Source organism: Meriones unguiculatus, chromosome X (genome assembly GCF_030254825.1).
Source record: "Meriones unguiculatus strain TT.TT164.6M chromosome X, Bangor_MerUng_6.1, whole genome shotgun sequence".
Classification (NCBI taxonomy): domain Eukaryota; kingdom Metazoa; phylum Chordata; class Mammalia; order Rodentia; family Muridae; genus Meriones; species Meriones unguiculatus.
Window position 1 is genome coordinate 75,947,492 of NC_083369.1, and position 14,246 is coordinate 75,961,737.

At 40.0% G+C, this 14,246-nt stretch overlaps 1 protein-coding gene across 1 annotated transcript in view; it reads right to left on the minus strand.

Annotated features, from left to right (window-relative positions):
• Positions 1–9,802: 9,802 nt before the first annotated feature.
• The window catches only part of Kiaa1210 (KIAA1210 ortholog), a 68,640-nt gene continuing 64,196 nt past the window's right edge, over positions 9,803–14,246 (minus strand). Inside the window, exons 10-11 of the mRNA XM_060374657.1 lie at positions 12,928–13,030; positions 9,803–11,335 (exon numbers count right to left, since the gene is read on the minus strand). Of these exons, the coding sequence (XP_060230640.1) occupies positions 11,169–11,335; positions 12,928–13,030 (270 nt within the window). The 3' untranslated portion in view covers positions 9,803–11,168. The remainder of the gene's footprint in view (positions 11,336–12,927; positions 13,031–14,246) is intronic.

Sequence of the window (14,246 nt, forward strand, 5' to 3'; positions counted from 1 at the left end):
AGCTAGTTATGATTTGTTATTATTTATGTTTATATGAGCTGTTAAAATAGCATTGCTTCTAGACCTATTTATGAAGGATTTATTTCTTAACCTCTTTATTTCTAAAGTCACATCTTGATCATCTTCTAGTCTTTTTTTTTTTTATTGTTCACACTGTTGTGAGACTCTAATCTTGCATATATACCACAGGCAAACCAAGGAGACCAACACCAGAAGGCCTGCTAACGCTCCCATGCCCGCTCATTCCTTCAGATGATTCATGGCTGCAGCAATCCATGATGATAATCCTGTGGCTAGTCCTGCGTCCACTCTGGTAGAATTTACTGTGACAATGGCCACTCTCAGCTGCTCCATCGTAGTATCGAATTCTCCAGTCCAATTACCTAAAATAGAGCTCGACAATTGTTTAGACAGATTTGCAGCACAGGAAATATTCTCATGTTATATGCTAGTGACTCAAAGTCCAGCATATTTTCATTGACAGCCAAGTTGAGCGATTTGCCATAGGGTATCAATTTGCTCCTGCACGAGGTCAATCCTCTGATTGAACACCATCAAGCTTCCTTTTAGTTGAGCATTAATTCCTTTATGTACAACTAAGGCATGAGCTACATTGGCTAAATGATTGTTCAGGGTCTGAGCAGTCTGCCCAGTATGACTCATGGCTAATGCCACGGTGGTAGCTCCAACAGCCGCCAATGAGATGGTAGTAACAATGGTGGCTGTAGTTCCAAGATCCCTTTTCTGTCTGAAGAGAGTCATAGCGTGAGGGGCATCAACGGGCACAGGCACCCAGTGAGGCATGTGAGTAACCAGGGCATACCTAAATTTACTAGCATTCCAGCATTGGGCAAAAAAGCAAGTATCATCACCACAATTACTTGGCTCTATCTGGCTAATAATGAATAAAAATGGGGGATATAGACAAACAGGTGTGGGCTTATAGGAAATATTATGAGAAGCCTTAACCCCCTCGTTGGAACATCCTGCGTCAGTTCTAGAACTAGCAGTGGTGGTGTCCGAGGTCTGAGTAGGTTCAGGAGACCATTGCCCCCAGGGGCGAGACGTGCTCCATGCCAATTGACTAACTCCATGTTTTCCTCCACTTTTGAAAGTCATTTAAGGTTCTTAAATTATTTTTTCCCTTTTTTTTAAATTTTTCATCAATTACACTTTATTCATTCTGCATCCCCCCATAAGCCCCTCCCTCCTCCCCTCCCAATCCCCCCCTCCCTCCTCCCTCTGCTTGCATGCCACTCCCCAAGTCCACTAATAGGGGAGGTTCTCCTCTCCTTTCTGATCTTAGTCTGTCAGTTCACATCAAAAGTGGCTGCATTGTCCTCTACTATGGCCTGGTAAGGCTGCTCCCCCCCCCAGGGGGAGGTGATCAAAGAGCAGGCCAATCAGATTATGTCAGAGGCAGTCCCTCTTCACATTACTATGTAACCCAATTGGACTCTGAACTGCCCTGGGCTACATCTGTGCAGGGGTTCTGGGTTATCTCCATGAATAGTCCTTGGTTGGAGTATGAGTCTCTGGGAAGTTCCCTGTGTTCAAATTTTCTTGTTTTGTTGCTCTCCTTGTGGAGACCCTGTCCTCTCCTGCTCTTACTATTTCCCAGTTCTTACCTAAAATTCCATTCACTCTGCCCAACAGTTGCCCATCCGGCTCAGCATCTGCTTTGATAGTCTGAAGGGCAGAGGCTTTCAGAGGCCCTCTGTGGTAGGTTCCTAGGTTGTTTCCTGTTTTCTTCTTCTGATGTCCATCCTCTTTGCCTTTCCGGATGGGGATTGGACATTTTAGTTAGGGTCCTCTCTCTTGCTAAGTTTCTTTAGATGCACAGGTTTTAGTGGGTTTGTCCTATGTTGTATGTCTATATGAGTGAATATATACCATGTGTGTCTTTTTGCTTCTGGGACAACTCACTCAGGATGATCCTTTCCAGATCCCACCATTTACCTGCGAATTTCATGATTTCCTTATTTTTCATTGCTGAGTAATATTCCATTGTGTAGATGTACCACAATTTCTGCATCCATTCTTCAGTTGAGGGGCATCTGGGTTGTTTCCAGCTTCTGGATATTACAAATAAAGCTGCTACAAACATGGTTGAGCAAATGTCCTTTTTGTATACTTGAGCCTCTTTTGGATATATGCCCAGTAGTGGTATGGCTGGATCTTGAGGAAGAGCTATTCCTAGTTGTCTGAGAAAGCACCAGATTGATTTCCAGAGTGGTTGTACAAGTTTACATTCCCACCAGCAGTGGAGAAGGGTTCCCCTTTCTCCACAACCTCTCCAGCATGTGTTGTCACTTGAGTTTTTGATCTTGGCCATTCTCATGGGTGTAAGGTGAAGTCACAGGGTTGTTTTGATTTGCATTTCCCTAATGGCTAGTGAGGTTGAGCATTTCTTTAAGTGCTTCTCTGCCATTCGGTATTCCTCTACAGAGAATTCTCTGTTTAGCTCTGTTCCCCATTTTTTAAGTGGATTACTTGGTTTGCTGCTTTTCAGCTTCTTTAGTTCTTTATATATACTGGATATGAGTCCTCTGTCAGATAAAGGGTTGGTGAAGATTCTTTCCTAATCTGTAGGTGGTCGCTTTGTTTTGATGATGGTCTTCTTTGCTTTGCAGAAGCTTTTCAGTTTCATGAGGTCCCATTTATTGATTGTTGCTCTTAGAACCTGTGCTGTTGGTGTTCGGTTCAGGAAGTTTTCTCCTGTACCAATGAGTTCTAGGGTATTTCCCACTTTTTTTTCAAGCCAATTTAATGTGTCTGGTTTTATGTTGAGGTCTTTGATCCACTTGGACTTCAGTTTTGTGCAGGGTGATAAGTATGGATCTATTTGCATTTTTCTACATGTAGACATCCAGTTAGACCAGCACCATTTGTTGAAGATGCTATCTTTTTTCCATTGTATGGTTTTGGCGTCTTTGTCAAAGATCAGGTGTCCATAAGTGTGTGGGTTTATTTCTGGGTCCTCTGTTCGGTTCCATTGATCCACCATTCTGTTTCTATGCCAGTACCATGCAGTTTTTATTACTGTTGCTCTATAGTACAACTTAAGATCAGGGATGGAGATACCTCCGGAAGATCTTTTATTGTAGAGGATTGTTTTAGCAATTCTGGGTTTCTTGTTATTCCAGATGAAGTTGAGAATTTTTCTTTCCAGGTCTGTAAAGAATTGTGTTGGTAATTTGATGGGCATTGCATTGAATCTGTAGATTGCTTTTGGTAAAATGACCATTTTTACTATGTTAATCTTGCCAAGCCATGAGCATGGGAGATCTTTCCATCTTCTCATATCTTCTTCTAATTCTTTCTTCAGAGATTTGAAATTTTTTTCATACAAGTCTTTGACTTCCTTGGTTAGGGTTACTCCGAGGTACCTTATGTCATTTGTGGCTATTGTGAAGGGTGTTGTTTCCCTAATTTCTTTCTCAGCCCTTTTGTCTTTTGTATACAGGAGGGCTACTGATTTTTTTTTTAGTTAATTTTGTATCCGGCCACTTTGCTGAAGGTGTTTATCAGCTGTAGGAGTTCCCTGGTAGAGTTTTTGGGGTCACTCACGTATACTATCATATCATCTGCAAATAGTGATAATTTGACTTCTTCCTTTCCAATTTGTATCCCCTTGATCTCCTTCAACTGTCATATTGCTCTAGCAAGGACTTCCAGTACTATGTTGAAGAGATATGGAGAGAGTGGGCAGCCTTGTCTTGTCCCTGATTTCAGTGGGATTGCTTTAAGTTTCTCTCCATTCAGTTTGATGTTGGCTATAGGCTTGCTGTATATCGCCTTTACTATGTTTAGATATGTGCCTTGTATCCCTGATCTCTCCAATACTTTGAACATGAATGGATGTTGGATTTTGTCAAAGGCTTTTTCAGCATCTAGGGAGATTATCATGTGGTTTTTTTCTTTCAGTTTGTTAATATGGTGGATCACATTGATGGATTTCCGTATATTGAACCACCCCTGCATACCTGGGATGAAGCCTACTTGGTCATAGTGGATAATGTCTTTGATGTGTTCTTGGATTCGGTTTGCAAGTATTTTATTAAGTATTTTTGCATCAATGTTCATAAGGGAGATTGGACGGAAATTCTCTTTCTTTGTTGAGTCTTTGTGAGGTTTAGGTACCAAGGTGACTGTGGTTTATAGAATGAATTTGGTAATATTCCTTCTGTTTCGATTTTGTGGAATAGTTTGAAGAGAATTGGTGTTAGCTCTTCTTTGAAGGTCTGGTAGAATTCTGCGCTGAAGCCATCTGGTCCTGGGCTTTTTTTGGATGGGAGACTTTTGATGACCGCTTCTATTTCTTTGGGGGATATAGGACTATTTAGTTGATTTACCTGGTCCTGATTCAGCTTTGGTAAGTCAAATCGATCAAGAAAATTGTCCATTTCATTTAGATTTTCAAATTTTGTGGCATATAGACTTTTGAAGTAAGTCCTAATGATTGTTTGGATTTCCTCAGTGTCTGTAGTTATATCCCCCTTTTCATTTCTGATTTTGTTGATTTGGGTGGTGTCTCTCTGCCTTTTAGTTAGCCTGGCTAAGGGTTTGTCGATCTTGTTGATTTTCTCAAAGAACCAGCTCTTGGTTTCATTGATTCTTTGAATTGTTTTATTTGTTTCCAATTGATTGATTTCAGCCCTGAGTTTGATTATTTCCAGCCGTCTACTCCTTCTTGGTGTGTCTGCTTCTTCTTTTTCTAGGGTTTTTAAGTGAGCCATTAGGGTGCTTGAATGAGCTGTCTCGAATTTCTTCTTGAAGGCACTTAGTGCTATGAACTTTCCTCTTAGCACTGCTTTCATTGTGTCCCACAAGTTTGGATATGTTGTGTCTTCATTTTCATTGATTTCTAGAAAGACTTTAATTTCTTTCTTTATTTCTTCCCTGACCCAGCTGTCATTTAGTAACAAGTTGTTCAGTTTCCACGTGTGTGTAGGCTTTTTGGTATTTCTGTTATTGTTGAGGTCCAGCTTTATTCCATGGTGATCAGACAAGATACATGGGATTATTTCAATCTTCTTGTATCTGTTGAGGCTTGCTTTGTGACCCACTATATGGTCTATTTTGGAGAAGGTTCCATGAGGTGCTGAGAAGAAGGTAAATTCTTTTGTGTTTGGGTGTAAAATTCTGTAAATGTCTGTTAGGTCCATTTGATTCATGACCTCTGTCAGAGACATTGTTTCTTTGTTTAATTTCTGTTTTGTTGACCTGTCCTTTGTTGAGAATGGGGTGTTGAAGTCTCCCACTATTAATGTGTGGGGATCTATATGTGCTTTAAATTTTATCAATGTTTCTTTCACAAATGTGGGTGCCCTTGTATTTGGGGCATAGATGTTCAGGATTGTGATGTCTTCCTGGTGGAATTTTCCCTTGATGAGTATGAAGTGTCTTTTCCCATCTCTTTTGATTAATTTTGGTTGAAAGTCTATTTTATCAGATATTAGAATGGCTACTCCTGCTTGCTTCTTGGGTCCGTTTGCTTGGAAAGTCGTCTTCCAACCCTTTACCCTCAGGTAATGTCTATCTTTGTGTCTTAGGTGTGTTTCTTGTATGCAACAGATTGCTGGGTTTAGTTTACGTATCCATTCTGTTAATCTGTGTCTTTTTATTGGAGAGTTGAGTCCATTGATGTTGAGAGAGATTAATGACCAGTGGCTGTTAGATCTCTTGATTTTGATGTTGGCTGTGGTCATACTGTTGTGTGCTTGGTTGCTTTTTGTTTTACTGAAGTGAGGTTATTTATTTCCTGTGTTTTCTTGAATGTAGCTAGCTTTCTTGGGTTGTATTTTCCCTTCCAGTGTCTTCTGTAATGCTGGATTTGTTTGTAGGTATTGTTGAAATTTGTTTTTGTCATTGAATATCTTGTTTTCTCCATCTATGAGGACTGAGAGTTTTGCGGGGTATAGTAGCCTTGGCTGACATCTGTGTTCTCTTAGGGTCTGCATGATATCCGTCCAGGCCCTTCTGGCTTTCATAGTCTCTGTTGAAAAGTCAGGTGTGATTCTAATGGGTTTGCCATTATATGTTACTTGGCCTTTTTCCCTTGCAGCTTTTAGTATTTTTTCTTTGTTCTGTATACTTACTGTTTTGATTATTATGTGGCGGGAGGATTTTCTTTTCTGGTCAAATTTGTTGGGTGTTCTGTAGGCCTCATGTATTCTAATTGGCCTCTCCTTTAGCTTGGGGAAATTTTCTTCAATGATTTTGTTGAAAATATTTTCTGGGCCTTGGAGAAGGGAGTCTTCTTTTTCCTCTATACCTATTATTCTTAGGTTTTGTCTTTTCATATTGTCTTGCATTTCTTGGACGGTCTGTGTCAGGAATTTTTCAGATTTAACATTTTCTTTGACAGATACATCGATTTCTTCCATTGTATCTTCTACACCTGAGATTCTTTCTTCCATTTCTTGTAGTCTGTTGGTTATGCTTATCTCTGTAGTTCCTGTTTTCTTCCCTAGATTCTTCCTTTCCATTATTTCTTCCATTTGTGTTTTCTTTAATTTTTCCAATTCTATCTTCAGGTCTTGAGTTGTTTTGTTTACTTCCTTCACCTGTCTGATTGTACTTTCCTGTTTTTCTTTTAGTTCCTTCAACTCTGTTTCTATCATTTCATTCAGTGTTTTAAGCATTTCCTTTCTAAAGGCCATAAACTGTTTGGTTGCAGCTTCCTCTATTTCTTTACGGATGGCAATATTCTGTTTGAGTTTATCTTCCTCTATGTCTTTACGAATCTTATTTGTTTCCTCTGTTATCATCTTCATGAGCATACTTGTTAGGTCATCTTCTTGGATTTCAGTTATGGTGAGGTATCCAGGGCTACTTGCCCCTGGGTAACTGGGTTCTGGAGATGCCATATTGCTCTGTCTTTTGTTGCTTGAGCTTTTATGCTGGCCTCTATCCATTGTGTTATCTTAGGTGTTTGGGGTTATTTTCTGGTGGTTCCTGGGGATCCTGTGGTGGAGAGAATCCCCTTTGCAGAAAGCTGGTTTTTCCTGAAGGATGTCTTCTCAGCTTTTTGGGTATAGTCCCTGGATGGCTGGTGTTTTTTCAGGAGTTGCTCACCTCAGGGATATAGACCTGAGTGGTAACTGTGGTCTTTGTTAGTCGAGAGGGTTCTCCTCTCACCCAGGGAAGTCCTGAGGGCAGCTGCCCTGTTTCTGGGTTTCTTGTTGTAAATTTAATGATCAGCTGCTGTGACCCAGTTGGACATCAGGCGCGCCTCAACTGTTTGTGCCTGTGTCTGGAGCACAGCTGAGTGCTGGCGCCTCGGCCCCACTAGACTGCTAGACTTTTTCTAGGGAAGGATTGGGTGATTTAGGTCAATAGTTTCCTTCCTTCCCCGTGGATTCTCTGGAGACATGGACTCCCAGTGTCTTTTTTTGCCCTGGTGCACACTGCTCAGTGTCTGCCAGCTGGCTGGCCGCAGAAACTGCCTGTGCCTGGAGCACAGCTGTGTGATGGCGGCTCAGTCTCTGCCAGCTGTCTGGTGCGCAGAAACTGCCTGTGTCTGCCTTTGCGGCTTTTGGGAGCCTGAGTGCCTCCCTCAGATGGGTAATTTTCCGGGGACCTTTCCAGGTTGGGGGTGAGCTGAGTGCTCTGAGATCAGACCCGCCGTTTCTATGTCCGGCGGCGAATCAGGCGCGCAGGCAGGCAGGGCTCTGTGCTGGAACCTGGGCCCCTGGCTCTGGCTCCGGGCTGGCTCCTGGGGTGCCCGTGGAACCCGCCCGAGTCTTTTCCAGGGGATGTCTGGGTGACCTAAGGCCGGTCCCAATCGTTTCCTGTACCCTGGGGTTATCTCTCGACTGAAAATTCCAGTCTCTGATAGTGTGGTGCCCACGGTTCAGTCTGGGACCGTGACCAGAGACACTGGCTTGTGGCTCTGCGCTGGGGCTGGGGCTGGTGGCCGGCAGCCAAGCGTCTGGCGGGACCGGGATCTCTTCCGCGGTTTAGCCGGGTGAGTTAAAAGCTGATTGAATCCCCCACCGTGGGGTATCCTCTCACCTGGGAAACACAATGACTGTGTTTTATGGCCGAGAGTTCTGATTGCTGGTCACTGTGCTGATCCTGCTGTGCTGCTGCTCAGAATGAGAGTCCTCCCGGCGCCGCCATCTTGCCCCTCCTCATCTTCTAGTCTTAGTCTTCTATAGAAGGCCAGGACTTACGAAAACAAGGTCTCTACTAGGTTGTGGGTTGGTCTGATGCTTGTATTTTGATGCTAATTACTGGCCCTCAAGATCTGGTTACTGCCCTATCCTTGTTGTGTAAACCTGCCTAAGATATTATTCCTGATTGGTTAATAAAAAGGCCTGTAACTGGGCAGGACTGAAGAAGGTAGGCATGGCTGTTTTCCTGGCTTTGGGGTAGGAGAATTGCAGAAAGGAGACAGACAGATAGATGGGAAGAGAAGAGGAGGGAGGAAACAATGATGGGTTAGCATGGAGAAGTAACTACACCATAAGGGCCAGGAGAAAGGACTCCAAGAATAGCATGAAAACACAAAGCTGAAAAATATAAGCAAGTATTTATAAAATTATGGATGGAAGGTAGCCAAGAGAGGAATGGTTAGGGGTATGGCATGGGATTTGGGCTGGGAGGTTATTGAGATAACATAGGTGGAATTATATGCCCAGCCCAAGGTAATTATAAAATCTAAAAGGTGTCTTATTGATTGTGATAAAGGGTTAAATAATACCACCATAATTATTATTAGGGCAAATAAGAAATGTTAGTTAGTCCAATATCATTTATCATCAACAACACTGCTAGAATATGTCCCATGTACTTAATATCTCTGACTATTTTCCAGTCTGCTTCTAGAGGTCATACTGTAATCTTGGGATGAACAATCATTGGTAAATCTGACTATAGGCTCCCAGAGCTAAGTGTGCTTACAGTCCTAGAATAGGACCTGAGGGTTGGTCTAGAAGATAAGACAGGGCCTAGAGTGGGAACAGGAGTAAGAAAGAAGGGCCACATCATTGATTAGGTTTTTAGTAGTCTGAATATTCTAAAAATCCATTCTAGTATTTCTGGTCATTATTAATAGACATGAAAAAGATAAACCATTCTATAAAACATGTTGGGGGAATCTTTGTTTGTTTTTTGAGACAGGGTTTCTCAGTGTAACTCTGGCTGTCTTGGAACTTGCTCTGTAGACCAGGCTGACCTTACCTTCAGAGATTCCCCTGCCTCTGCCTCCCAAGTGCTGGGATTAAAGACATGAGTCACCACTGCCAGACCCATAAGGCATGTTTTATTAGTTGATTTAAATGTGGATTTCCCCAACTAAGCTCTGGTTCTGAAACTCAGCTAATTGTGCCACTAGCCAGACTAAATAAATAGTTCTTATAATTCTTTTGCTTCCTTCACTGTACACCATTCACTTTCATAAGTCCATCTTTGTGTAAGACTTAGACTCAATCCTCAAGCTGGATGGTTTATAGCCATTCTGTACCATGTCCCTACTTCTACCCAAGAGAGGAACACTTGGAAGCCATCAGCTTTGTCAATCACATCAGTGAGGAGACTACCTCTATACAAAGCAACCTCTTAAAATGTTGCTCCAGTGACAATCTTCAGTTTGAATGGTCAGTATTCTATTTCCCTTCCTCCCTCATTTCCCAGAATGAAATGGACTACAGGACAGACTTTATTGAATTTATTTGCTTTGCATTAATCAAGAAAGCTAAAAGAAACAAAAAAACTTATCAGAATACTTTTTAGGCATTGAAAAAAACTTAAACTTATGATTTAAAACTGAATTTTGTTAGTAGTAGAAGACATATTAATGGGGAGTTCTCATAGTGAAAACAAAGTAATGGGGGTATAGGCAAAAATGGGAAAGGGAAGTGTTAGAACTAATATACTAGGATTCCCTATGTTAAAAGCATTGGTTTAAACAAACTATTCACTATGTGAATATAAATGGAATGAAATCCAGTCGATCAAAAATTTAACATTATCAAAAGGGCAACAGCTAGAGGATAAAAATAAGGAGTTGTTTTATAGATTAAATGAAAAATCCAGCATGTTGTTTTACAACATCTCATTATACCATCGTCAGCAAAAACCCAGCACTAATTATTTAAGCAAGCTATAGAATCTCATTGCTTCTCTAGACTTGGTTTTGAATGGGAAAGCATCCAATATAGATGTTCAAGGCTGCATTTCTGCTTAAGCAAACCAAGCACGAAGTGACAGAAATAGATGTCCTTTGGATCTAGAAAAATGAACAAAGTTTACTGTTAAGGTTTCTAAGGGTAGCTCTCATAATTTTTGCTGGACTTGAAAGAAAAAATGTGGAGAGTTTAAAAATGAAAAGGTTAATTAAGTTGAGAAAACCCACCTACCATAGGTGACCTCATTCCCTAGGCTTGGAACTTCAGAGGGGGAATACATACATACATACATACATACATATATATATATATATATATGTATATATGTATACACACACACACACATACAAATGGGAGAACATGAGTTGAGCACAAGATTTCATTACTTTCATTTCTCGCCTGGAAAAGCAATGTGACCACCTTCCTCAAGTTCCTGCTGCCAGAAATTCCCTGCAGTGGTGGACTTTATATTCGAACTCTAAGCCAAAATAAGCCCTTTCTCCATTAGGTTAATTTTATCTGAGAATTTATTACATCAACAGAAAAAGTAACTAAGACTCTGAGTTACAGAGTATCTCTGCCCTAAGCCTGGAGCCAGAGAGGAAGGTCACTCCCCAAAGGCACCAGACACAGTCTAACAAGAAAACTTGCCATCTGCCTGGTGGAAAGTACATCCATTCCCTAGGCTAAATCACCTGAATCTTTCCACTAAAATTTTTTGTTGAAACAAATGGCAATCTTTAAGTTTCTGAAACAAAATACAATTGTTTTCTTTCTTCTAAGGCACAATGTTTAAAGTTAATGACTTTACAATTCTCTAGCATAGGTTTTCTGGAGAACATGCTGGATTTGGGAATGCTGATAGTAATTTACTGAGGGTAGACATTAGTAGCATTTATTTCACTCAAGTAATTAAAATGTTAATTTCTACTTCTAAAGTTATTTTTTAAACCCTAGTAAAGATTATTATGTGGGATCACCACAGCTACTGCAATTATTATTGAAAATGCTGATGCTTCATCCGGGAGCTATTTATTGCATGATCTCTGCCATTTGACTCCATGCTTCGGCTTTCTTCTTGGCCATTGAAAACCACACAGGCTCCTCGGGTGGTGTAAATTTAGGTGGAAGACTTGAAGATCTCCTGGTCTCTTTTTCCCTGGTATATGTATGAAATATCTTCTGATCATCAAATGCAACTGAAATCATAGAAAACAACACACAGTCATAAAACCCAGAGACCCTGGAATATATTCAAAGACAAAATGAAATGAACCATCCTTTCAGGTTTTCTCTGATCACCTGGCTCTTAGTACTTTCCAACCACTGTTCTTCCAGAAGTCAGACTTCTAAAAGTCAGTGCTTGGTCAAATGCCACAATAAGTCTGTCCAGAATCAACATCAACATGGATATGGCTATAGCCATGGGAAAGGATGTGAGGCAATTCCTGCAGAGTAACAGTTAATCTTTTGACTTTTATTATTTGATTATCTTATACTTTTGAACTCACAACCAAAGGGAAACATATTATACCTATTCATTTTTTTTATTTCAGATATGTTTTTAGCAGTCACTGACAATGTGAAATCAAATGACTGATGACTCAATAGATCTATCTAATAAAACCCTATGAAAAAATTCTCTGCCAACTGTTGTGGCCAAACAGACTACTCTCTGTTTTTCAACTACACTTTCTCCCTCATCTTGTTCTATGGCTGAATAACTCAATGGCTTTGACTAAACCCGTGGTTCTAAATTCTAATTACATCTTGGAACCACCCAGGAATATTTTAAAAATGATAATGTATCTGAGTGTGATAGCACATGCCTGTAATTCCATCACTTGGGAGGCTGCAACAGGAGGACCAGAATGTTGATGTTCTAGCTTGGGAAAAAAAATCAAAAGACAACTACAACAACCAAAAAAAAAAAAAACAAAAAACCCAAAAACAAAAACAAAAAACCAAACAAATAAACACACACACACACAATTAGCAGTGCTCATAAAACTAACTGAATATGTAGGGGTGGAGTCAGGGCCATCAATCATTTACAAACTTCCTGGTGGTTCTATTGTCCAGGAGAATTGAGAACTACATTTCAGAAATATACTGCTCATAAGACATGGAGTAAGATGATGACTGCTACTCCCACAGCCAAATAATGGGCTCTTGAGTGTCTAGTCTAATATTTTTTTTTCATAAAAAGGACTAACAGGGAAGTCAAAGCTGAATGTAAAGCCATCCCCACTTCTTTAGCACATAACTCTAACTGATGAGTCACACTCCATCATTTCCCATCACATTTATTTGCAACTGTCAGAATATCCTCACCTCTCACACCCCTAGTCAGAATATAGAAAGTATGAAGAAAGCTTTTTCAATAGTTAAAAATGAATCAACAGTACTGGGCCTTTATAGTAAATTTTTTTAACAGTTTCATTGAAATTAGAACAGGTAAAAAAAAATACTGCTTTACTATCAGCTAGAAAGGGACTTGGTAGTTTCCTGTTCTATCCAGCCACAAGAATGTCTTGTGCTTGGCCTTGACAGCTTCTTCAGTGAGGTGAGAAATTAAAAAGAGCTATGGAAATTGCATGCTGTACTGACATTAACAATTGGATTTTCTTAAAATGACTAAATATCTGTTGCTTTACGTAGAGGAGACATAAAAGAATCATGAAGCTGCTTTAAGAAAGAAGAGAGATACAATGACTGAACTTGAAATAGCAAATCATTTCACCACATTTCTCCATGGCTATTTTTGACAGGTCAGAATGAGTGCTTTCACCTGATTTCGTAGACTTAGACACCCTTGACTTTGCCAACTCATGTCTGGGAATAATGGTAGAAAAAATCGTCTTTGCTGAGGTATCAGTTTTGTGTTTAGGTTCCTGTAATACCAAAATAAAAACAAAATCTTTGTAAGTCTCAACAATAAAGACAACAAATTACTTAGACGATTGCATGGTACAAGCCTTGTTCTGGGTACTTACTATAAGTTCAACAGTAATCAGAGAAAAATAGATATAGTATATATATATAATGATACAGAATTATATATATATATAGATAGAAATATATAAGTATAGAAATTAATTATATCATAACAAATGATAGTATAAAGCTCCTTGGGCTTGGAATACATACATACATACATACATACATACATACAATTTTATTATTTATTTGGAATATATTACTTAATGATTTTTTTATGTGTACAAGTGTTTAGCTGCATAGGTATGTGTACCACAGACACTGCCTCTGAGGTTAGAAGAGAGTATTACATCCCTGAAACTTGAGTTACAGATGTTCATGAGCCACTATATGGGTGCTGGAAACTGAACCCATATTCTCTGCAAGAGCACCAAATGCTCACAGCCACTGAGCAATCTCTCTAGCCCCAGAACTTATTAACAAACTAACTCATTTAACACCTTTATTTTAGACTTGGAAGAAAAGTTATATAGTCACACAGAGTGTAAACAGATTGATATGAGAATACCTTCTCTCTTGCCTGTGGCCATACCACCCTTACTGTGCTGATCTCTGCTGATCTCAAAAGCTAAACAGAGCCAGACCTGGTGATTATTTGGATGGTAGAAAAACCTTCTCTGTAGCATTGTACCAGTTCTTAGTTGTGAGCTAATATAATGTGATGGTCACAAACAAATCTGATCAGTTGGTTGAAGTGATATTATAAGACTTCTACCTTCCACGTTTTCTGCAGATTTTCTAAGGAAAACAAGGCATCATTTCAATGCCTACTATCCTCATGTCTAGTCCATCCTGTAACATTTTTAAAATCTATAGGTACGTGTGAAACTAAACCAAATCTGTATGTAGAAACGCAAATATCAACAGCTACCTTTTCCCTGTGGTATCTCTTCCCAGTTTTAATAACACATGGTCAATCATAGTCCAAAAATATTCAATAAAATATTTCATAAATAAACAGTTGACAAACTTTACATTGAATGCCATTCCTAGCAGCCCAGAATTCTCATCCCTTCCCATCCCACCTGGCTGAAATCTTTCCTTTGTCTAGCATCCAAACACTGTGTGCTCATGTCTTTTGCCTCTTCCTTAGCTGTCTCAAATGTCTGA